The sequence below is a fragment of the Haliotis asinina genome, chromosome 9 (assembly GCF_037392515.1).
Source record: "Haliotis asinina isolate JCU_RB_2024 chromosome 9, JCU_Hal_asi_v2, whole genome shotgun sequence".
Taxonomy (NCBI): Eukaryota; Metazoa; Mollusca; class Gastropoda; order Lepetellida; family Haliotidae; genus Haliotis; species Haliotis asinina.
This window is the reverse complement of record NC_090288.1, coordinates 23,637,817-23,662,182: the sequence shown is the minus strand read 5'-3', so window position 1 is coordinate 23,662,182 and position 24,366 is coordinate 23,637,817. Positions and strand designations below refer to the sequence as shown.

Sequence of the window (24,366 nt, the reverse complement as noted above, 5' to 3'; positions counted from 1 at the left end):
AAATATTCTTTCCAAAACTTCAATGATAGCACTTGATGTAATGTCTTTAATCACCACTGCAAATGGATATGAAGAAAAGTAATCTATCAACGTTAACACGTAGGCTGAATCAATAGGTCCAACGATGTCTATACCAACTTTCGACCAAGGTCTTGGTGCTGGATCTACAGGTTGTAATGGAGTCTCATTTCCTTAAGGTTGATTCAGAACACAGGTAGCACACTTGTTAACAAGCTGTTCCACATCAAAATCCATCTTTGGCCAATAGAATCTTGTACAAAGGAATTGTTTAGTACGTACTATGCCTTGATGTGTCTCATGAGCTATACTCAAAACTCTCGACCTTAGTGATCGAAGAATCACTATTCTCTCTCCTCTCAAAAGAATTGAGTCATATGTTGAGAGTTCATTCTTGAACTTCAGATATTCCACCGACACATCACTCCAATCATCCGAGTTTATAGCACTTAATACTTTCACAATTTCTCCATCTTTGGATGAACAATTCCTAATTTCATCTATTGTAATTGAATCAATGTCTAGTACACATGTGTCAACCACAGATCTGATATAATAGTCAGCCACATTATCACAATTCTTGGATGATAATGATTTTCTTGAGAAGAAATCTGCAATATTAGCTAATTCAACAGCTGACACCTTCTTTGGATTAGGTCTGACACCTTCAGAAGAAACCACATGTCCTAAAACCTCTATCTCTGTCATACCAAGTTTACACTTGTCCTTGTTGATCTTTAAATTGTACTCTCTACATCTTTTAAAAACTTTTCTGAGCAAATTATCAAGTTCTTCAAGAGAATCTGCATAACAAATCAAGTCATCAGTATATTTCTCCAAACCTGTAATATCATGGAAAACATAGTTCATAGCCTTTTGATATGCTTCAGAAGCTGAATTCAAACCAAAAGGGAGTCTTTTGAATCTAAAGATACCTCTGTGTGTAACAAAACTTGTCAAATCTCTAAATTCTTCTGCCAATAAAATCTGCCAAAATCCCTGTTTACAATCAAGCTTGGCAAAGTAGCGTGCTGATCTCGTAGCATAGAGTGTATTATCTACAGTAGGAATAGGAAACCTCTCACGAACAACAGCCTTGTTGACCTCACGTAAATCACAACAAATTCTAATCTCAGAAGTATTTGTTTTCGGAACACGATGTATATTTGAAACCCAAGGTGTAGCATGATGTACTTCTTCAATGATGTCATCATCAATCATTCTATCTAACTCAAAACTGACTGCTTCCACCATAGAATAGGGTAACCTACGAAGCGGTTGTGTAACCGGTGGGACTGATTCATGAACCTTGATCGTATGAGTAAAATCTTTAATTTGACTCAAGCCATCAAATACATCTGAAAATTTATCATAAAGATGATCTAGATTTGTTGATGAACTAACCTTGTTTACGTTGATCTGAAGCAAAGACAACTCAAGAATAGACTTCCTTCCAAGCAAAGATACCTCATCACCAGACATGACATAAATCTTATCTTCAACTTGATTATCACCAACTTTCAGAAGAACATCAAAATAACCAAGACATTACATAGGCTGCTCCTGACCATAAGCTTTAAAATCTTTAGCTGTAGGAGAAAGCGGGAAATGTTTGAAATATCTATCATAAGTCACCTCTGAAATAATGTTCCTCTATGAACCTGAATCTAAGAACATCTCCAAATCTCTACCATTGACATTCACAGAAGTACACAGATCTGAATCAAAGTAATACACAAACTCAGCATCTTCTGAAAATGAATCTGATTCAGATGTTTCATCATTCAATACTGCATTCAATTTCTGCTTATCATTCTGTTGCTGAAATTTAACCTTACCACCTTTTTTTTCCTTTTTACCAGCCTTCTGCTTTGAATGAGCTTGCTTATCAATATCTGACTTACGTAACTGAAACCTTGATGTATAACTAGACCTACTACCTGGAGCTGAACTACCAGCTGACTGTCCAGCTTTACATACTCTAGCCAGATGACCCTTCTTTCTACAGAACAGACAGTTGGCATTAATAGCACCACATTCAGAAGCCTTGTGGTCTGAAAAACCACATCTGTAACACCGGCTATAAGACTGATTACCAGACTAAGTAAAGCTAACATCAACTTTGTTAACAGAAATTCCTGCAAAAGCTTTAGAATTCTCCATGGCCATCTCATAAAGTCTCACAACCTTAAGAGCAGAATCCAAAGTTAAATCATCCTTCAGCAGAAGTTTCGGAGGTGTTTCGATGCACATTTCTCAACAATCTAATCTCTAATCTCTGATCATTTCATCATGCAAAGCACCAAAATTACAAGTTTTGGCAAGTTCTCTCAAGTCAGTAACATAATTATCAATACTCTCATCTGACCCTTGTGCTCTAGAGCGAAATCTGTAACGTTCTGCCACTACATTTCTTTTTGGATTAAAGTATGCACTCAAAACAGTTTTAGCAGTATCACAAGTGTCCTTTTGACCAGGCAATGTAAGAAAAATTCTCTGACATGGAGTACCTAAACAGTGCAACAATGTTGCCCTTCGAACCTTATCCTCTTGTGTTTCTTGACCACTTGCAACCTCATAAATAGAGAAAGATTCCATCCAAACAGTAAATTCATTACTCATATCAGTGGATTCATATTTTGAGCTGGCGGGGGACGTAAATGTACATTAAAGTTCACAGGTGCTGCGACAAGTTCAGGTTCAGCCATATTGGATACACACTGTTTACACAGTTTGGCAAAGTCAAAGTTTATGAATATCAAGACAAGTTTGACTAAACAAAATATGGAGAATGTTCTCAATACCCAGTTCATGGTGACAAATATGATAAATATTCACACTGAAAACATGCTGTTGAAATGGTGTAGACAACTGTAGACGAAACTTGCGACATACTGTGAGTCATGACACTGACAGGCGAGATACATGTGATGCACGAGAATAAATGGCGTCTTCATGAGGGCAAAAGTTCTCACTCAAAGTTCTATTCGAAAGTTCCACCAATTAGTGAGAGTTCGTATCACTAACATAGTTCATGTCGCGTGTATATCACCTTCCCTTGAGGCATTACGACGCATCCCATCCTCGTCGCCATTGTAGTATCTTCTTGGGATCCATGTCTCCCCAGTGACACACACGACATGCGAGTAGTTCCAATCACCCGCTTTATTATTCTGACGTAGTACGCATGTTCACAAGTTACATCATGTGACCTCAGATGCTATAAGGCATACAACTACATCTCAGAATTATAAGAATACTACACAGATGTAAAGGCGTGTTCCCATGTTGCAATTTGTGGTATTCAACACGTTGTGTTAGGTAGACATTAACAAGATGAACATAGTAAAAAATGGATTATTTACCATGTTACTGATACTTGGTTTTTGGGTGACCTGACTTCGCAGGAATGGGTTCAGCATAGAGAACCACTCCCATGATGATTTGTACACCTCTTCTCTCCCTGCCCCACTTTTCCTTGATGTCACCTCTTTCCTGAGCTCCTTTGAGTAATATGTTCTCAGGGCTAATATCTTGAGAGGAACTTGGTCAGCTTAAACACATAGGTAATCCAGGTGCAGATTGACTGTGACATGTTTCAGTATTATAATATTAGTAATTTTTATATGTGTTAATAACAATTTAATTGTACTTTCAGTCCAAGGCTGGAAAATATGGTACTAGTGGTATATTCTACAACATTCTTGTATCAATGTGTGTTTGTTTTTTTTTATGTAGGGCACATTGCAATTTCATGCAATATATATATCTGTAAATGTACTTTGGCCTGTGGCGAATTACTGAAGAAAGTGTCAATACAGTGATAATATTTAAACATGTCATTCAATATAAAAACACCCTCTATTTTATGTACATTATGTGTTCCCTCTAAACAAACACAAATCTAAACAATAAATTTGTGATACATTTGCAGATGATGTTTTGTTTGTGGTGTAAATAACATGGAATATTTCACAAACATCTTAATACCTACTCCAATACAGTATGGTAATTTGATCACAAATTGTAGAAATTAGTAAGCATGTATTTTATGAACATGTTCAATTATTAACATGGCTGGTGACAAGTTTCAATTACCAAATGTCAAAATACTTAAAATGCCAGCTTTGGTAACTGTATTCACATTGTGATTACAATAATTCGTTTTTACCACACGTTGGGACCCTCATTGAAATGTAGGTCACAATTTGACAGCATGTCAACAAACGCACGTGCTCTTGCTGCTGCTGTGTAAAGTGAAAATATAAACTATACCACACATAGATTCAATTCTTTGCTCCCTATTTCATACATTATGCGTTATTAGAATTTTAGACTTTGTAAATGGATAGGTAATCAGCTTTGCAAGCTTCAGACGGACGTAATTTAACTTGGGTCCACAAGAGCACACGCCCTTCACTCAACATTCAAAAATGAAATGTGACCCGCTTTGGGTGATGTATTATATAATCCAGCAAATAGTGAATATTAATTATAATGAATGTTCATTTGTCAACTGTATTAACATCACATAGCACTTGGATAACTTTCTGATAAGCATACGAATAAGGAAACGCTCAGAAATGAAGTCTACGGAAACTCACCTGTCAAACAGTCACCCATCAACTGTGCTATTGACGTGTAGGCTGCCTGACGGTGCTCCCGCCTTGAGTAAAATGGACTACCCACATTCCACAGGCAATCATGAGATTGGTATCAGGAAATAAACTCTTCGGTGTCTGCCCTTGTCAGCTCTATCTTCTTGGACCGAACAGGCGTTGCCATTGTTTACCAATTTCGCAAAAGGCCAGTGGAACACGTTCTGATTGGCTACAATCATCCAATTTGTCGCATGAAAATAGAGCAAGTTCTAATGCATGCAACTCGCTTCCCACAAGTTGTATGCAACAAAATGTGTCCAACTTGGGGGTTCACATTTTGAAATTCGTTGCATGCCACAAATTTTATATAACAAATTGCAACGTGGGAACGTGCCTTAACTGGGTTTCCAGCCATGCAATCTTCTGCATCACAAACTTATTGGAACAGGACCCGTGAAGGTCCCAGGGTAGGATAGGCCTTCAGCAACCCATGCTTGCCATAAAAGGCAGCTACGCTTGTCGTAAAGAGGCAACTAACAGGATCAGGTGGTCAGACTGGCTGACTTTGTTGTTTGTTGACACATGTCATTGGTTCCCAGTTGTGCAGATTGATGCTCATGTTGTTGGTCACTAGATTGTCTGGTCCAGGCTCGATTATTTACAGACTGCCGCCATATAACTGGAATATTGGTGAGTGTGGCGTAAAACTAAACTCACTCACTATTGGAATGGTCCTGCTGAGAGTTCTTAGTTCCATATTGCATGAACTGTCACACGAGGGGATGTCAGGGCTGATCATTTTGATGGCAAAGCTTGTGATTGGCAAGATTTTGTATTTCACTTTGAACAAGTAGCCATGTGGAATGGATGGTCAGATAGTGAAAAGGCGTAACAGCTGACTGCGTGTTTGAGGAGAGATGCCCAAAGGTTACTTAGTAGTCTTTAGGTCAACTGAGTAGCTACCTTGCAGTTTAGAGTATCCTGACACAAAGGTTTAATCCCTGGGAAAGAAGTATGGCTTATCGAAGTGAGTTTCGAAGTCGTAAACAGGGCCGGGATGAATCAGTGACAGATTATGGATATCAACTCTGGAGGTTGGCAAATGTGGCATATCCAGAGATCCCGTATGATGCAATTGAGTTACACTTGATTGATCAGTTTTTGGATGGGTTAACAAATTTCGATTTAAAAAAACACATTGCCTTTTCTCATCCTAGAATTGGAACAAGCTAAGCTATGGCAGTTGGCATAGAGTTTGAGGCTGTTGGTGGTAGTCGAGGTAGGAAACCTGAAACTGGTGATAGGTTAGTTTCAGTAGTTATAGTATTCCCCATCAGAAAGTCCAGAGCAGTTGTCATCTTCCCATACCGGTTAAAACAGTAATTCAGCTTTCACTGGACACTCCCAGGAGAGCGCCAATTACAAGCCATTGCATTGTGTGTACATGCAGTATGTGGAACAGAACAGCAATTCAACCGACACCTTTGCCTGGATGAAGTCAGCTGGTCATAAGTGAAACTGAAGGCTTCCTTTTTGATGCTTGGGAAGTCACTTCCCACTCGCAATCACCTGAATGTGATTCTAAAAGAAAATATTTCAATCTAATGCAATGAATTTACAGAGACTGTCCAACACCTTGTCAGTGGTTGCCTGTCCTTGACTCAAACACCATATCTTAAAAGACATGATGGCACGGCTCACTGCTTTTACTATCATCTCCGCCATGCCTGAATTCTGTGTTGGATTACTGGTTAATGAGTGTTTTTGTATTTTTTATTTGGCAAATTACCTGTGCGTGACTTGACTTAATGTGTGTAGTGTGTGTGATTCTTTCTGTCTTCTGTTTTTCAGGCAGAGATAGAGCGCCAAAGAACCAGATTCAAGGATGAGAATGCTCTGTTGATATCTGAAAATGAAGATCTTCATGCAAAGATAGATGATCTCAAGCATGAAATTGTGAGTAGGACAATTCACAAGATGGAACATTACCACATACACCCACGTATAATCCAACCCTGCGTATAATGCGACCCCCCTCTACACCCCTTCAAAATCGAGGATAAATCATATACCCGTGTATAATGCGACCATGGATGAGGCACACCAATGGCACCAATAAAAGAAGTGTTTTGTCATGTGTTATACGAATCTTTGTGGAGTGTATTACTCCAAAACGACCTAGAATGAAGCACATTACCAGCACACATCCAATAAATGTGTGTTTGACTTTTGTTGTCTTTTCTACGAAGCTTTGTCGAATGTATAACTCCAGAACACGAAAGTGTTTGCTAACTGTGTGCAGAGTTTAAAACCTACGCAATGTGTTGAGTTTCTGAACCCCAATTGTAGGGATAAGGCACAATCAGGAACCTATTCTAGAGGTAATGTATAAGGAGTGAATTGCTGTACCTTTGCGTCCATGGTAAACAGCATTTCGAGTGAAAATGGCTACCATTATCTAGCGAGGTGAAAATGATGATCGTCTAAAAGACATTGACTTGTGTGATGATGATGTCATCATGTTTAGCTTTAGCTCCATGAAGACCTTCCAATGCATCATCAAGTCGTCTCTGGAATTCCTCTGGAGCAGGTGAAATACCAAAGGGCATTCTTTTCCACCAAAACTTTCCCCCATGGGGTATCAAATGTGGTTAGGTAACTGCTTTTTTCATCCAAGCCCACATGCCAAAATCCGTTTTTGACATCAACCACTGTAAATAGTTTTGCATTTGACAGTTCAGGCAACACATCATCAATTGTTGACATGGAGTAGTCATTTCTCTTTAATGCTTTGTTGAGAGGTTGTGGATCTAGGCAGACATGTAGACGTCCATTACTTTTCATGACAACTACCATGGATGAAATCCATTCAGTTGGTACATCAACCTTCTGTATCACTCCAAGCTTTTCCAGTCTGTTCAGTTCAGCCTTGAGCTTAGGCTTAATAGCTATTGGAGTCTTCCTTAAAGGAATCTTCACTGGAGAGACTTTTGGATCTATCTCAAGTTTAAGGGTGCCTTCTAACTTTCCTTCACCAATGAAGACATCTGAAAACTCTTCAGTTAGAGTGTCTTTAGAAATTGACATTATGTTGTCGAAGTTGACTGTAATCAGGTTCATCCCTTGGACTGCCTGTGCACCAAGAACAGGTCTTACTTCATCCTGAACTATGATGAATTCAAGCATGTGGTTTTCACCTTTTTTGGGATTCACCACAGAACTCTGAGTTTTCCCAATTGTATCTATTTCTGTATTGTTGTAGAGTATCAGTGGAGTATTATAAGGATCCAAACTTTCTTCCTTTCCATGGAATATTGTCCTGAACAAAGAGACTGGCATAGCGTTCGCGGTTGCACCACAATCAAGTTGAAACTTGATGCTCTGTTTATTGACTTTCATCTGTGCAAACAGTTTCTTTGGAGGGTTATCATTCACAGACAGGATTGATTCTTCAAGGCTCAAGGCATAGTCTCCTTCCTCACTCTCTGATTCAGAAGTGGACGGATCTTCAACAGCACTGACGCGCTGTTGCCTGTGTCCTTTCTGTCTGCTTTTCTTACGTTTACACTTAATATCAAAATGATTCATCCTATGACAATAGGTACACTTTTTCCCACATGCTGGACACTGGTGTCTATCTCTAGCATGAGATCTGCCACAGAATTTGCACTCTTCTATGTAAGACAGATATTTTGGTTTAGGTTGTTCCCTCTCTGATCTTCCACTTTTGCTTTGATCCTTCTTCTTTCCATGTCTGTTTCCACTAACAATGGACACCTGATCAGTTCTCATAGATTTGAGTTGATGATCTATTGTTTCACATGCTCTACACACAGTGATGCACTTTTCTGGAGTCAAGTTTGCAGTTTGTAACAGTTTCTTTCTTGTACTATTGTCAAGAATTCCTACAACAATTCTGTCCTTGATCAATGAATCTGTTAGTGTGCCATAATTGCAGGATTTGGCAAGAGATCTCAGAGCCGCTACATAAGTGTCAATAGATTCACCACCTTCCTGTTCACGTTGATTGAAGATGTAACACTCATACGTTTCACTTGTGGAACCAACACAAAATGTCTCAATTTGTTCCAAAACAATGTCTATATTAGATTTATCCCCTTCATTTGCAAATTGAAACCCATCAAAGACTTCAAGAGCATCAGATTCAAGAGCTGTAAGAAGCGTTGCTGTTCTAAATCTCATTTCTTATGAAACAAGTCTCTGAGCAATTTCATAATTGTCCCATCCACGCTTGAATCTTTTCCAGTTTGTGGCTAAATTCCCTTTCAGATCCAATTTTGGCGGTAGAGGAATTGCAGAAGGCATATATATCACTTTAGCAACAGTTTCTTCACCTTCAGCCATGATAGGAATTTATATATATATTTTTTTCAGTAAATGTGAACTTCAGTGAAGCCTCGGCAAGTCTAGATTTTCAAGTCAAACGTAACTGATATGGATTTTGCAGTTTATCGGGAGAATTGTCACAATTCGTTCCATGAAAGTTGAGTACACTTCATAGAAGATGCGTTTCATAACAAGAATTCTTTGAAAAAGGTCCGTGTACAACGTAACACTTGCATTCACGTCCCTGCTCGAAAACTGGGGGACTTGTAACACCACGTGTGCGGTTGATGAGGCATAAAATTTCGAATTTACCTCAGATCTGGTAATTTGTCGGCTTGCAAACACCTGTATGACTTTCTAACAACTTCTGACACCATGGAATGTTCTGTAGATCTCGAAATGGATTAAACACAGAGACGTTGTGTACAGGTCGGACATACTGGTTTACTCATTAAAAAAAAAACGCCGTGTACAATGCAAGGGAGATAACTCCTGAAGATGTGCATCTCAGTACAGTAAGTACTAATAAGCTAATGTGTGACTTACATGGAACAGATTCACAGTTTGTCACTTTGGTTCATCTAGATTTAACGCAGAAAATATACGTTATGACACGAACATACATGTATACATATTGTATAATGCTATTCCTTGCACATACATAAGACAAAGGGTCACGGGATGGGCGTCAACAAAGTTCTCGAATAGGACGTTTTGTATCAATATAGTGGCTGATTTCTTTTCTATGACCAATCGTATCATGAGATACCTGTCACAGAGGAAATGACAGGTGACAGCTTGGATACAGATTGACTATTGGTTTGATCGTTAACCAATCGATATGCTGGATTTCAGTTTTATCAACTCTTGCCATCATGAAAGTGTATCGTGAACATTCATAATCGTAAGGATGCTTGAAATGTACAGGTAGGACTAACAAGCACTTTGACAAGTTTGTTTTTCTTTAAAGCGCTCAAAGCGCTACAGTCCCATTATTTTTTACCCCGGATATCCCAATCCAACCATTGACTAGAGATAGTATTTATTTGCATATACATTTTGCGCATACTACTTGTACATCAAACATAATGGCTTGCTGAACATTTCAATATAATCTGCACATTGTTATGAATATAAATATCACAATTCAAGTACATGTATTATAGAATTAAAATAAGTTACACGATACTGATTTATTGTGATGTATACACTTGCAGTTGAATCTCCCCAAATATTTATGAAGATGGGCATACTTATATTTGTTTTCAAAGCAAACGAATTTCAGAAGATTGACAATGGACTCCACAAAATGAATGAATGAATGATTTAATTTAGAAGGTTTTGTAACCTTGTCATATTAATTCAATCAATGTGGAAACATAATATCTTAGTATTCACTCCCAATGACAAGTAACAAACACGTACCTCCTGTAACAACATCTCATAATCCCTTTTCTCGCAGAGATGTGTTCATCTGCCTGTATAAGCCCCCGACATTGCAAGCAATTGTTATCAAAACACATTAATAGTTCTTCTGATTAACACAGAAAGTAACCTCTCTCGTAAGAAAAGCTAATCTTTGATCATTACTGCTAAATTGATTGAAATAATAGGTACAATACGAATTTGAAATTTAAATCCCCCAATACGCGGCTCTCGCTGAATAAGAGGTGCTTTTTATCACCCCAATATGCGGCTCTCGCTGAATAAGAGGTGCTTTTTATAACCCCCAATAAGCAGCTCTCGCTGTGAGAAGCTAATTAATTTGCCCCATATATGCGTCTCTCGGCCTTAATGATTTAAGCGCTACAAGGTTATGGTCACATCTTTGTCCAACTGGGTACCCATTTTCTGCTGGGTGAACAGAGTCAATTTTGAACAAACTCACTTGCCTAAGGTAAGACATGTACCACATGTGCTTCGTTGTGGGGCAGGACTGAAGTTATAGAACTCACTGGTGTCAAGCTGTGAAACACAGTCGCCCATCCAAGGTCTGCCCGAACTTGACAGTGCATAACTGGTTTGTGATCTGAGCGTAACTTCCTGTTAAACTGAAAAAATTTCCAGTACTTCAGGCTTCATTGCTGTACAACTCTGCACTGATTATAACAATGACCACTTCTCCACATTTTAATGCTGGTATTAAACAAACTGATAAATGTTCTTATTAATGCACTTATACAACTTCTGATGCAGGTTGTTCTTATTTTTTCAGAAATTAAATGAAGAGGCACTAACACAGGCAACAATGCAATACAGTGTACAGATGGGCAGTCTGAAGACAGAACATATGACAGTTATGTCAGAACTGGAGAAGGAACAAGCTTCTGTTGGAAAACTAGAGACTGAGGTATGATATTTCAGTTGCTTACAGTAGCATGTAGCATGCTTATGTATATTTTTGGTTTGGTGTCAAGAAAATGTTTCTGAAACATTACCAGACAATAATCAGCAGTATCTCTTTTCTTTTGAAAGGACATGTTGAGTTGTTATGTTGAATAATCTAAAGAAGTATTGAGCAAAAGTATCAACTAAACTATTGTCATCACATCAGTGGTCCTGTGTAATTGACCACATCAGTGGTTCATTGTTGAAGTCTTAGTGCACTATTACTATTAAGGGTAAGAAAAGTAATTACTATCCCCTGCAACACCGAACTTGCGGGGATATAGAAACAAGTTCATTGTTTATTGGGTTGTAATGTCTGTGCGTCTGTATGTCCACCATACTTTGTCAGAAGCAAATGTGGGTTTCCATGGAAACATGACTTAGGCTGTGACTATGACTAATGATGAGGATGTCATCTTGTCTACAGCAGATCTTCCAATCTGTACATGCTAGCTTTATCAAACTTGGTATACATGTCAAGCATGATCCCTAGATGTGCCTTTTGGAGATTAAACCCTGGTATGAATTTTATTTTGGGGTGTTTCCCTGTAAACATAAGTTACCAGATTGATAACTAGGGAAAAATAGCAATACTAAAGATAAGGGTACTCTATATAATATATGGATATTAGGTGAATAATAAACTACAAAGATGTGTATGTTGACTTTTTTTACACTAAGATGCCCTGTCTTACATGATGGTGGTCACAAAGAATTTTTAGACTGCCAATTCCATTATTGTAAGCAGCATGGAAGTTAAACTTTAAACTTAAAGGTACTAAATTCAGACACCGGAACCTCACCTGCTTAGGGATACCCACGTATAATAGGTGAAACATCATAGTTTGTTGTGCATACGCTGGTGTAAATGGCATGAAAATCAACAATGTCGTATTTTTTTTCATCTGGGAATAGCTACCACCACAAACCTTAATGGAGTCAAGATTATTTGGGAAAATGTTGATTACCCCATTACATTCAATGATATTATGCTGTCCAGATTTGTATTTATTATGTTAGCTTGAAGTATATTCACTGACAATACACCGATCCAGTCTGTGAGTCAAATCTGGTGCATGCATCAATTTTGTCCAGTCAGTAGTCCAGGCGCGCTTTGAGAATTTGTCAGACTTATTACTGGGGTCAAGCAGTTCCTCTGAAGTGATGTGCTTCGAATTATGCCATTATCACACTCGTTACATCTATTATATATTGCTGCGATTTGATTTGTACCATCAACAAAAACAATATGGTCAAGACAAAACAAATTGAGGCAGATCATGAAATGCGATAGACCGCACGCTCAATTAAATGTCGACACCATCCTTCATGAAACCTACGTCTGCTTGAAGGTGAGAATTTGCACGGATTTCCAAACTTTCACACACCAAGCTTTTCAATACCATTTAGATGACAACAAACAGCAGTTTAAGACCTTGCAAATTTGTAAACAACAGTAATGTATTTTTGATGTGATTATATGCATGTGTATTAATTCCGTAACTGATATTTTATCCTGCTTTTATTGATGAAACCCGTGAAGGTCCCCAGGTAGAGTAGGCCTTCAGCAATCCATGCTTGCCATAAAAGGCAACTATGCATGTCATAAGAGGCGACTAATGGGATCGAGTGGTCAGGCTTGCTGACTTGGTTGACACATGTCATCGGTTCTCAGTTGAACAGACTGATGCTCATGTTGTTGATCACTGGATTGTCTGGTCCAGACTCAATTATTAGCAGACAGCTGCCATGTAACTGGAATATTGCTGAGTGCGGCATAAAACCAAACTCACTCACTTATTGATGATTTTAGTTCATACACTGTGATACACTGGATCAAATAATTACAGAGATGAAACTCAAACCTATTTTTACACAATGACTATGTAAATTGCATTGAAAAATCACATTTCAAATCAACATAAAACTTTCAGCAGCTTGAACAAAATGCTTCAGTTACCTTTGTATTGTTTATGTGTAATAACTTATGATATCATTTGTCTATGTTTTGAATTACCAAATGTGTTTTGTAATAAACGTTGTAAAAGATATCATTTTTGCAATAACACTGCATATGTATATATATTATAAATTGATGCAGGAGGTACCACTTTATATTCAATTATGTAGCATTATCAACTTTAGAATTATGAAACATCAATAGTTGCAATTGAGCTAGATCTAAATTAGTAACTTAGTGTATTTAAAATCTGTATGAACATGGATGTAATACAGTATTGCTATTTATGTCTGTGATTCATTATATAAACTATTACAACATAAATTCGAATTATTCTACTCTGAATGCTTTGTATGTCCTTGATAATACGCATCTTGTTTTATATTTAGAAGGTAGTATTTGCATTTAGAAGGTTTTGTAACCTTGTCACTGTTAATTCAATCTAAAATAGTATTTTAATATTCACTCCCAATGACAACCTACAAACACCTACCTCCTGTAACAATTAAGAAATGCAGTTCGTTCTACCACCATGTATAGTGTAATAAAGCACACTTTTGCCCTTAACTATTATAGTTAAAGCACGAGGACGCTCTGAATTTTGCCTAGGGTCTTATGCCCAGAAGGCAGTGGATTAATTATTTATAGTTCTTCTACTGGAGTATATCATCCGGGTATGCTTGGTGCTGTAAGCTGGAGGCCCGCTTGCTTTAGCATTGTCCTTGTGATACTTCGTGGTGGACGGGGAGCTCGGCTGATGAACCATATTACACTAACCATGGCGTATGAAACCCCAACAACAACAAAAAAAAAACGTCCACTTGATATTGACCCTGTTGATACTGACCATAAACCGTCTCTATCGCTTGAGTATTGGCCGCATTTTGTTGTCATTGATACTCCTGACAAGACACCGTTAAAGTTCAACCCCTTTGCAGTATCCAAGGGTATTCAAGGTATTGTGTTCGGGTTCCCTGCTAGTTGAGTGCGGGGGAAAAAGCAACAAGCAACCAACTTGATGAACATGAAATCTTTCGTGGGCATTCCGGTGACTGTCTCTGCTCACAAAACCCTAAACACAAGTAAACGTATTGTCAGAGATCGTGATCGACTGTTTGCAGATATGTCAGAACTTGATATAGCCTGCGAAATTAAAGATCAAGGTGTGCTTTATGTCAAGCGTTTTTCAACCCGGAAAAATAATGAAACTATCTAAACAAACACATATCTGTTTTCCTTCTCGTCTCCAAATGCTCCAAAGTCAGTAAAGGCAGGCTATTGTAACATCCAAGTTGAAACCTACATCCCCAACCCACTCAGGTGTTTTAAATGCCAGAAATATGGACACAGTGTATCTACCTGTACATTGTCTGTTGCGTGTGCTCACTGTGGTGAGAAGACACACACAACAGAAGATTGTGGCAGTGACTTTAAAAAATGCACCAACTACTCAGGCGACCACTCATCTTCGTCAAAACAGTGTCCAATATGGAAAGAGGTTATTTTACGACGATGTCATGTTGGCCACACTAGATACACTCATGCGTACCTGTTAAAAGGTGAAGATCCTCCATTTTGTATCCCTTGTGATGAGAGAGTCACGGTCAAGCATATTCTGCTTGAATGTGTTGAATTCTCCATCACAAGGGATAAGTATTTTACAGTTAAAACAATTAAGGATCTTTTTCCCAGCGTTAATTCTCATTTAATTATAGGTTTTTTAAAAGAAATTGATTTTTTGGTTGAATTTTGAATAATATGTTTCTGTAAATAGATGTATTTTAATGACTGGTAGTTTGAATTAGTAACTTGAATTGTTGGTGGCTGTACCCTCAAAGGAGGTTGAAGTATTGTAAAATTATTGTCCTCCTGAGAGGGTACTAAGTCCACAAGCATACAAAGTAAATTCTAAATTTCCACGTTTTTAATGGTAGTATAAGTGTATTTTTATTGTATGGCTAGATTTCCGAAATTGCTGACGGCTGAGGGGATGATGTAAATCCAGCTAGGGTCCATGCAGGTAGCAAAAGTACTGTAAGTCCCCATGGTCCCTAGTATGGTGATCTACCTTCAGTTGTTGGCAATCTATAGCCCGGTTTTATATTGTATTGTCCTCTATAGATAAATTGTTTTAGGCATAGCTACTAGTTTTACATTCATTTCTGTGATGTTCTAGTTGTTTTACTGTCCTTCGTCGACTGATTGTTATAATACTCATATATTCCATTTTAATGTTCCGTTCCCGTCACGATATGGCTGAAATATTGCCGATGTGACATTAAATTTTAACTCACTCACTCACTCACTCACTCACTCACTCACTCATCTTCCTCGAAACAGTGTCCAATATGGAAAGAGCAAATGGCGATTAACAGAATAAAGTTTACCCAAAATATCTCTTTTTCTGAAGCAAAGAAACTGGTGCAGAGATCTGGCCTGACAGAAAGTTATGTTAGCAAACACATCACCTGTGTACAGCGCTAAAATAACAAAATCATCCACAAGCTGCCAAACTACTTTGACTTGGGTCATTTGTGACTCTCCACAGCTTTTGTCCTCTGCTATGTCATCTCAGACTGAGGAATCACTTCCTAGTACATCAAAGTCTTCTACCGATCACAAATCATCATCATCTCAGTCTTACTCAAAGTCTCAATCGACAGCTGACACTCAGCAAACTGTTAAAAGTAAACCTAAGCCTAAGCCTGATGCTTCAAAACAACAAAGTGGCAGAGCTCCTAGAGGGTCACAAAATAAAATTCAGTTGTTCAGTTGTTAAAGCAAACAGATACATTTGACCTTCATCATTTTAATGCATATCATTGTTTTTCACCTCTGGGTGATAGGGCCACTGTCGGATCATCCATTCTAGTCAGACAAAACATTATTCAAAGCCCTGTTCCACTTATTACTAATATGCAGGCTGTTGCAGTGAGAATTACTTCACATGTAGCGTTTACACTATGCTCTCTCTATATTTCACCATCTTCGACGTTTGCCAAAACTGATCTTCAAGCTCCTGAAGCCCTGTATTATAATGGGAGATTTAAATGGGCACAACCCACTCTGGGGTAGTGTAACTACAAACACTAAAGGTAAATTGTTGGAGGACTTTTGTTTTGACAATGATTTGTGTATTTATAATTATGGTTCCAGCACATATTTACACCCTGGGACAGGGACCTATTCTGCTCTTGACTTGTCATTGACAAATTCAGAACTACTAAAAGAATTCGAATGGTCAGTCCACGATGACCTCTGTGGAAGTGACCATTTTCCTACTGTATTAAAAGCTATAACTCCATCCGCATATTAAATCACTTAAAACTAAATGCCTGAAAGCACTTGACTTATTGAAAGTGGTGTCAAATTCTAAATGGCTCCATCGCATATGGTGGAGCCTGCAAAAGCAACCTTAAACCTCTTGATTCTGTCCACCACGAAGGTTTAAGACTTTGTCTTGGGTTGGTTTCACCTGTTGACAGTCTTTATGCTGAGGCCGATGAACCATCTCTTGCACAACGCTGTATAAAATCATCGTTACAATATATCACAAAACTATACTCTAACGAATCTAACCATGCATATATAACTGTGTCTTCAATCATCTGTATGAGGATTTGTATAGCAAAAAGTCTTCTCTTGTTCCACCTCTTGGGCTCAGGATAAAGCCATTTATTGCTGCTGCTGGTATTGAGCTGGACAATATAGCTCCTTTCCGTCTTCTTTCCTCTCCCCCTTGGCAGTTGGTTAGACCACAGGTTGACCTAACATTAACTACATTTAAAAAATCAGAAACGAATGAATTACAGTATAAACAAGAATATAATCAATTGAAACATACATATAACAATTACAAATCCTTATTTACAGATGGGTCCAAGGACGGTGGTGCAGTTGCTTGTGCTACTGTCATTGGATCCAGAACAATATCTTCTAGATTACCAGATAGTAGTTCTATTTTTACAGCAGAAGCTAACGCCATATTAACAGCTCTTAAATATATTCAAAGACACCCTAAACGTAAACAGTATATAATATATTCCGACTCTCTTTCTTGCCTTCAGGCCATTAAAAATATTTCTTGTAAACATCCACTTTTAATTGAAATTATTGAACTGTATAATACTCTTGCTACTGGCCAATATGTTGGCCAATATTTTGTTGGTTACCCAGTCACATAGGTATTTCTGGGAATGTGATGGCCGATCTTGCTGCAAAAACAACACTCACAAATCTGTGACACCACTTCTTCTTCCATATTCAGCTTACAAAGCTTGCATTAGAACGTATAGTCTGGTTCATAATTATTGAGAATTTTTCTTCTTACTTTGAGCTATCCTAACACCTCAACTGATTCACTGATACTTAAAACTAAGTAATGGTATAAGGGAGGTAACTCATCTTGGCCTACTGAGTATAGTACAATTAGAGTTACCTCCCCTGAATTTGTAGCAGACGTCATTTTCCTCAGCACTGTTAACAATGTCTGCTGAAGATAAAAGAAGGTTGATGTTTGAGTTGTGTAATCAAGGAATTGATGATGTAAATACATTGGCAGAGAGAACAGGAACTCCTCTTTCTACTGTGTATAGGATTAGGAAGAATTTTAAAGAGGGAAAGGATTTTGGGCACCAGAAAGGAGCAGGGAGACCCAGAAAATTGGACTTCTCAGATCGCCTCCGGCTGGGAATTGTAGCGTCTAAAAAGCAAAGGGCAAGCATCTCCAACATCAGGTATAAAATGATAGAAAGGGGATCAACAGTTGTATCAAATCTACAGTTAGAAGAAATTTGATTGATCTTGGATGGGAGAAAAAGACTGGAATTCCTTCTCCTCTCATGAAACAAGAACATAAAGACAGGCGTGTTGAGTGGTGTTTGGCACATGAAAACTTTGACTGGGAAAATGTGATTTTTACTGATGAAAGCTCAATATGGGTATATCCCAATAATGTGAAAATATGGACAAAGTCTGCGTCAGCACCGTTGTATCAATGACCTAAATACAGCCCAAAGTTTCATGTATGGGGAGGGATATCCTTATTAGGAACGACCCCGCTGTGTGTGTTTGAGGGAAATCTGACAAGTCAACGCTACACTAACATATTAGATAATTTTCTCCTTCCAAGTGCACATGTGTTTTATGGAAATGACTGGATTTTGCAGCAAGATAATGATCCTAAACACATCGCAAAACATGCCAACCAGTGGTTTCAGGAGAAAAATGTGACTGCATTACCATTTCCTGCATATAGTCTTGACTTAATCCCATTGAGAACATTTGGGGGATGATGAAGGAATGTGTGAATCAAAAGGGGTTGACAAAAATTGAAGACATGAAGAGAGAAGTGGTCCGATAACTCACGAGACACTAACCTCTCTGATAGGAAGTATGCCTACCTGTCTTAGACTGTGCCGTGAAGCTCAAGGAGACTTGATAAAATATTAAATTGTTACCTACACAACATGAAAAGGTCAGTTCACTTTCACAATACATTCAATTTTATCTGATTTGTTCTCGTTTAATAATATGAAATGCTTTAGCTATTCTCAATAATTTTTAACCATACTGTATATCCATGATCTGATGTAGAAGAAGGGGGACAAACAAGTAGGTATCAATAAATTACATGAAATAAAACCGTATATTGGTTACACCTACTTGGGTTGTCAGTCCAGATTTGAGGAGGTCATCATGCAACGATGTCGTATTTGCCAAACAAGATATACACATAAGTACCTGTTAAAAGGTGAGGATCCTTCATTTTGTATCCCTTGTGATGAGAGAGTCACGGTCAAGCATATTCTGCTTGACTGTGTTGAATTCTCCATCACAAGGGACAAATATTTCAATGTGAAAACTGTTAAGGATGTTTTTACAAATGTTAATTCTCATTTAATTATTGTTTTTTTAAAAGAAATTGATGTTTTTATTGAATTTTGAATAATATGTTCTATAAATAGATGATGTGTTTTAATTATTGGTAGTTTAGATTTGTGACTTGAATTGTTTGTGGCTGTACCCTCAAAGGGGGTTGAAGTATTGTAGAATTATTGTCCTCCTGAGAGGGTACGCAAGTCCACAAATATTCAAAGTAAATTCTAAATTTCCAGGTTTTAGTCGTAGAATAAGTGGGGCTAGATATGGCTAGATTTCTCAAATTGCTGAAGGCTCAGGGGATGATGTAAATCCATCTAGGGTCCATGCAGGGAGCAAAAGTCCCCATGGTCCCTCCCTAGTATGGTGATCTACCTTCAGTTGTTAGCAACCTATAGCCCAGTTTTATATTGTATTGTCCTCAGGCATAGCTGCTAGTTTTACATTCTTTTCTGTGATGTTCTAGTTGTTTTACTGTCTTTCGTCGACAGGTTTTTATAATACTCATATATTCCATTTTAATGTTATGTTCCCGTCACGATATGGCTGAAATATTGCCAATGTGACCTTAAAGATTAATTCACTCACTTACTTTTGCCCTGAACTATTATAGTTAAAGCACAAGGATGCTTGCGTCCAAGTGGTTTAATGATATAATAGTTCAGGGCGAAAGTGTGGTTTATTACACTGTACAAGGTGGTAGAACAAACTGTATTTCTGTTCTAAGATGCCATATTTAATAATTTCTAAGCCTTATTTTGATTAATCTATGGCAGAAAATAACGAAAGTGTTTGTGACCTAAATTAAGAATCTTCGCACAGGGCTAACTGACTCGCTGTTCCTTTGATTTCCTGTTTCCTATGTTAAGACAAACATTACTAGAAAAATAAATCATGAACAGTTTGGTGATGGTTTATGTTCGGTTTAAATATCTTCTCTAGATCATTTTTATCCCCCCGGCATGTAATGAGGGGGATATAGTCAACGCCTCGACTGTCCGTCCGTCCGTCTGTCCGTAATCATAACTCAGCATAACTCAGAAACTGTTCAATATTTTTAGACCAAACTTGATAGATATAGTAATCTCAGCCTATGGTTGTGCCTTTTGCTATTTACAGATTTTTGGCATTTATGTTTTGTTTGTTTTTCCGTGGAACATTTTGGTGTTAGTCTTATGGTGGGGTGGGCTTTGTTTCCGAAACAGAACTCAAAAACCGTTCAGTATTTTTCTGCAAAACTTGGTAGATATATCAGTCAGAAGCTGAAGTGGTGCCTTTTGCTATATACAGGATTTTGTGATTTGTTGTTTTCTCAGTTTCCATGGAACGTTTCGAACATAGTCTGAAAATGGAGGGATGGGCTTTGTTTCCAGAGCAGAACTCAAAAACCATTCAATATTTTTCTGCAAAACATGGTAGATGTATCAATCTGAACATATAGTTGTGCCTTTTGGTATTTACAGGTTTTTGTGATTTATTATTTTCTTGGCTTCCATGGAAATGTTTCAGACATAGTCTGTAAAGTGAGAGGTGTGTTTCGTTTCCAGAGCAGAAATCAAAAACTGTTCAATATTTTTCTGCAAAACTTGGTAGATATATCAGTCACAAAAAGTTGAAGTGGTGCCTCTTGTTATGTACAGGATCTTGTGATGTATTATTTTCTTGGTTTCCATGGAAACATTTCGGACCTAGTCTGAAAAGTGAGAGGTGTGTTTCGTTTCCGAAGCAGAACTCAAAAACTTCTTAATATCTGTCTGTAAAACTTGGCAGATATGTGTTGCAGACCCCAAAGTGGTGCCTTTTGCTCTCTACAGGTTTTTGTGATTTATTATTTTCTTGATTTCCATGGACACGTTTCTGACTTAGTTTCGCAATGGAGTGATGGGCTTCATTTCTGGAGCACAACTCGAAAACCATTTCATATCTTTCAACAGATCTTAGCAGATATGAGACAGATCTTGAAATGGTGACTTTTGCTGATTACAGATATATGTCATTTATATTTTTCATGAACTCCATGGAAACAATTCAGACTTAGTCTGAAAAAAACATCAAGTAACTGTCAGATGATTAGTCCTTTTAAACAAGTGGGGGCCGGGGGGATATGTCATCTTCTGATGACTCATGTAATTACAGGCACCCGTGGCGAGCCACCTCCTCGTGGTGGGTGCTGGGTAATGTGAAGAGCTCGCCAACACCCTTGTTGTGGACCCGGGGGCATATTTGGTCCATCAACCCGTTTGCCGTGGGTTGCAGCCCTGTGTCGGTGGAGGACGGGAATCTTGGGGTTGAGAGCACTGGGGGCCTGTGACCGCGTTCCCTTTGCTCAACACACCCCTTCGACCTTTACTTCACCTAGACGGGAGGTTGAATGGGCCCGGTTCAACCAATCGGCTAGTCATGCCAAGCCCTGTGTATGGACTGTATTTATGTCAATGCACAAATCTTATTTGGAGTTGTTTGATTTTTGGACGTGGACTTATTATTACAGTGCAATGATTTGGAATTTGAAATATGTTAATATGTATTTGAACTTTGCCTGTAGTCTTATGCCAGAAGGCGGTGGCTCATGGGCCAATCTGGTGGATTAGTTATTTATAATTCTTCCGCTAGAGTATATCATCTGAGTATCCTTGGTGCTGCAAGTCGGAGGCCCACTTGTTTTTAGCATTGTCCTTGTGATACTCGGTGGTGGGTGGGGAGCTCAGATGATGAACCATACTACATTACCCATGGCTTACACAACCCCCCTATAGAGAAACAAACGTCACCTTGACTATGATGATGATGATGAACCTCGACTGTCCAGCTCAATCGAATATTGGCCACGATTTCTCGTTATGGAAAATCTTGACAAATCACCTATTAAATTAAACCCTTTTGCAGTATCAAAAGGTATACATGGTATTGCGGGTGAGGTCAGAAGTGTCAGACGATTACATTCAGGCTCTCTCCTTATAAAGTGTAATCGAAAACAACAATCCACCAGCCTGATGTCTACAGAGTTGTTCGTTGGAGTTCCGGTCTCAATTTCCACTCACAGGACTCTGAATACGAGCAAAGGGATTGTCAGAGACAGAGATCGTCTGTTTTCTGATATGTCAGAACTTGATATCGCGGCAGAAATGAAAGAGCAAGGAGTGATTTTTGTCAAGAGATTTACAACACGAATAAACTCTGAAACTAAACCTACTAATACTTATCTTTTCCATTTTTCTTCACCAACCATTCCCAAATCAGTTAGAGCAGGATATTGCAGTCTCAGTGTTGATACCTATATTCCTAATCCACTGAGATGTTTCAAATGTCAAAAGTATGGACACGATGTCACTACCTGTACTAACTCGGTAACATGCGCTCATTGCAGTGAGAAAACTCATGTTACTGAGGATTGCAATAACAACATTAAAAAATGTGTAAACTGCTCTGGGACACATTCATCTTTCTCAAAACAATGTCCCATCTGGATTCAACAAATGGAAATAAACAAAATTAAATTCACGCAAAATATTAGTTTTGCTGATGCCAAGAAACTTGTTCTTTCCCCAACAGACCAGACCACTTCTTATGCCTCAGTTACGAGAATACCCTGCATCCACTTCATCAATGGAGTGCCAAACTGATCTGACATGGGTGGATACAGAGAAGCCTGAAATATACACACCCAACCAGTCGACCCAGACCGCTAAATCACTTCCAAAAACACTTGCTCCATTTCAATCACGGTCATCTTCTTAAGAACAAATGTCCTCATCATCACAGCCTATGCCTAAACGTCAATCACAAAATAATAGGAAAGATATTACCAAAAATAAAATCAAAACAAAAAATGACATACAAAGATGTCAGTCTAGCAGAACCTCCAAAGGTTCAAATGACACCATCAAACTTTTTAATAAGTTTGGATCCTTAGAGGACATGGATGTGTCCGAAAACATCCAAAGTAGGGCACATAGCTTATCGCCCTCAAGGAAATCAAGGGGTAGATCCCCAATAAATCCCCCCAAGAAATAGTTTCTTCATATATTATTCAGTGGAATTGCAGGGTCCTAACGACTAATCTTAATAAGCTTCACCTATTAGTCCAAGACTTCACACCATCAGCATTCTGCTTGCAAGAAATGTATATAAAGCAGACAAGTACTTAACTTGCGTCAATATAATGCATATCATCACTTTTCCCCACCTGGTGATAGAGCCACTGGAGGATCTTCAATTCTTGTAAGACATGATGTTATTCACAGTCCTGTAAAACTCAAAACTAATCTTCAAGCGGTTGCTGTGCGAATGACTTTGAACGTTACGCTTACTTTATGTTCATTGTACATTCCACCTTCATCAACTCTTATGCAGGCTGATCTACAAACTCTCTACGATCAATTACCCAAACCATGTATACTCATGTGTGATCTACATGGGCACAACCCACTCTGGGGTGGTATAACCACGAATACAAAAGGTCAGCTTCTGGAGGATTTCATTTCGAATAATAATTTATGTATATATAATGATGGTACAAATACATATTTACATCCTGGCACAGGAACATATACAGCTCTAGATTTGTCATTAACTGACTCCAACTTACTAAATGAATTTGAATGGTCAGTCCACAATGACCTCTGTGGAAGTGACCATTTTCCTACTATACTAAAATCTGTAATAGCATCTGATGTGCCTCCATCATCAAGATGGAATTTTAAAAAGGCTAACTGGCCTTTATATGAAACGTTGTGTGCTGCCAGGCTTCAACCTGAATATTTTATTGATGCTCCTGACGCTATCAAAAGGTTTTCTGATGAACTAAAATTTATAGCTGATGAATGTATACCAAAGTCCTATGCAGTTCCACACATTCGAAAACCATGGTTCAACGATGAGTGCAAACAAGCTAGGAAGGCAAGGAAAAAAGCAGAACATTATTTTCATCGTCATTCCATGGTTCATGATTTAAATAAATTTAGAATTTGAAATGCTAAAGCACGGCGTACTTTTAAACAAAACAAATGCCAATCTTGGCAAAATTATGTATCCAAAATAAATTCTCGGACACCCATGTCCAAGGTTTGGAACATGGTTCAGAAAATGAAAGGTAAAGGTACTAAATCTAGTGTCCATCATCTTAAACATGGAGATCAATTACTTACAGATAAATCAGATATTGCGAATAAA

The 24,366-nt window shown here is 38.2% G+C and overlaps 1 protein-coding gene across 1 annotated transcript in view; it reads left to right on the top strand.

Annotated features, from left to right (window-relative positions):
• The window catches only part of LOC137296913 (ankyrin repeat domain-containing protein 26-like), a 523,769-nt gene that overhangs the window by 206,166 nt on the left and 293,237 nt on the right, over positions 1 to 24,366 (top strand). Inside the window, exons 23-24 of the mRNA XM_067828810.1 lie at positions 6,471 to 6,575; positions 11,182 to 11,316. Coding sequence (XP_067684911.1) covers positions 6,471 to 6,575; positions 11,182 to 11,316 — 240 coding nt within the window. The remainder of the gene's footprint in view (positions 1 to 6,470; positions 6,576 to 11,181; positions 11,317 to 24,366) is intronic.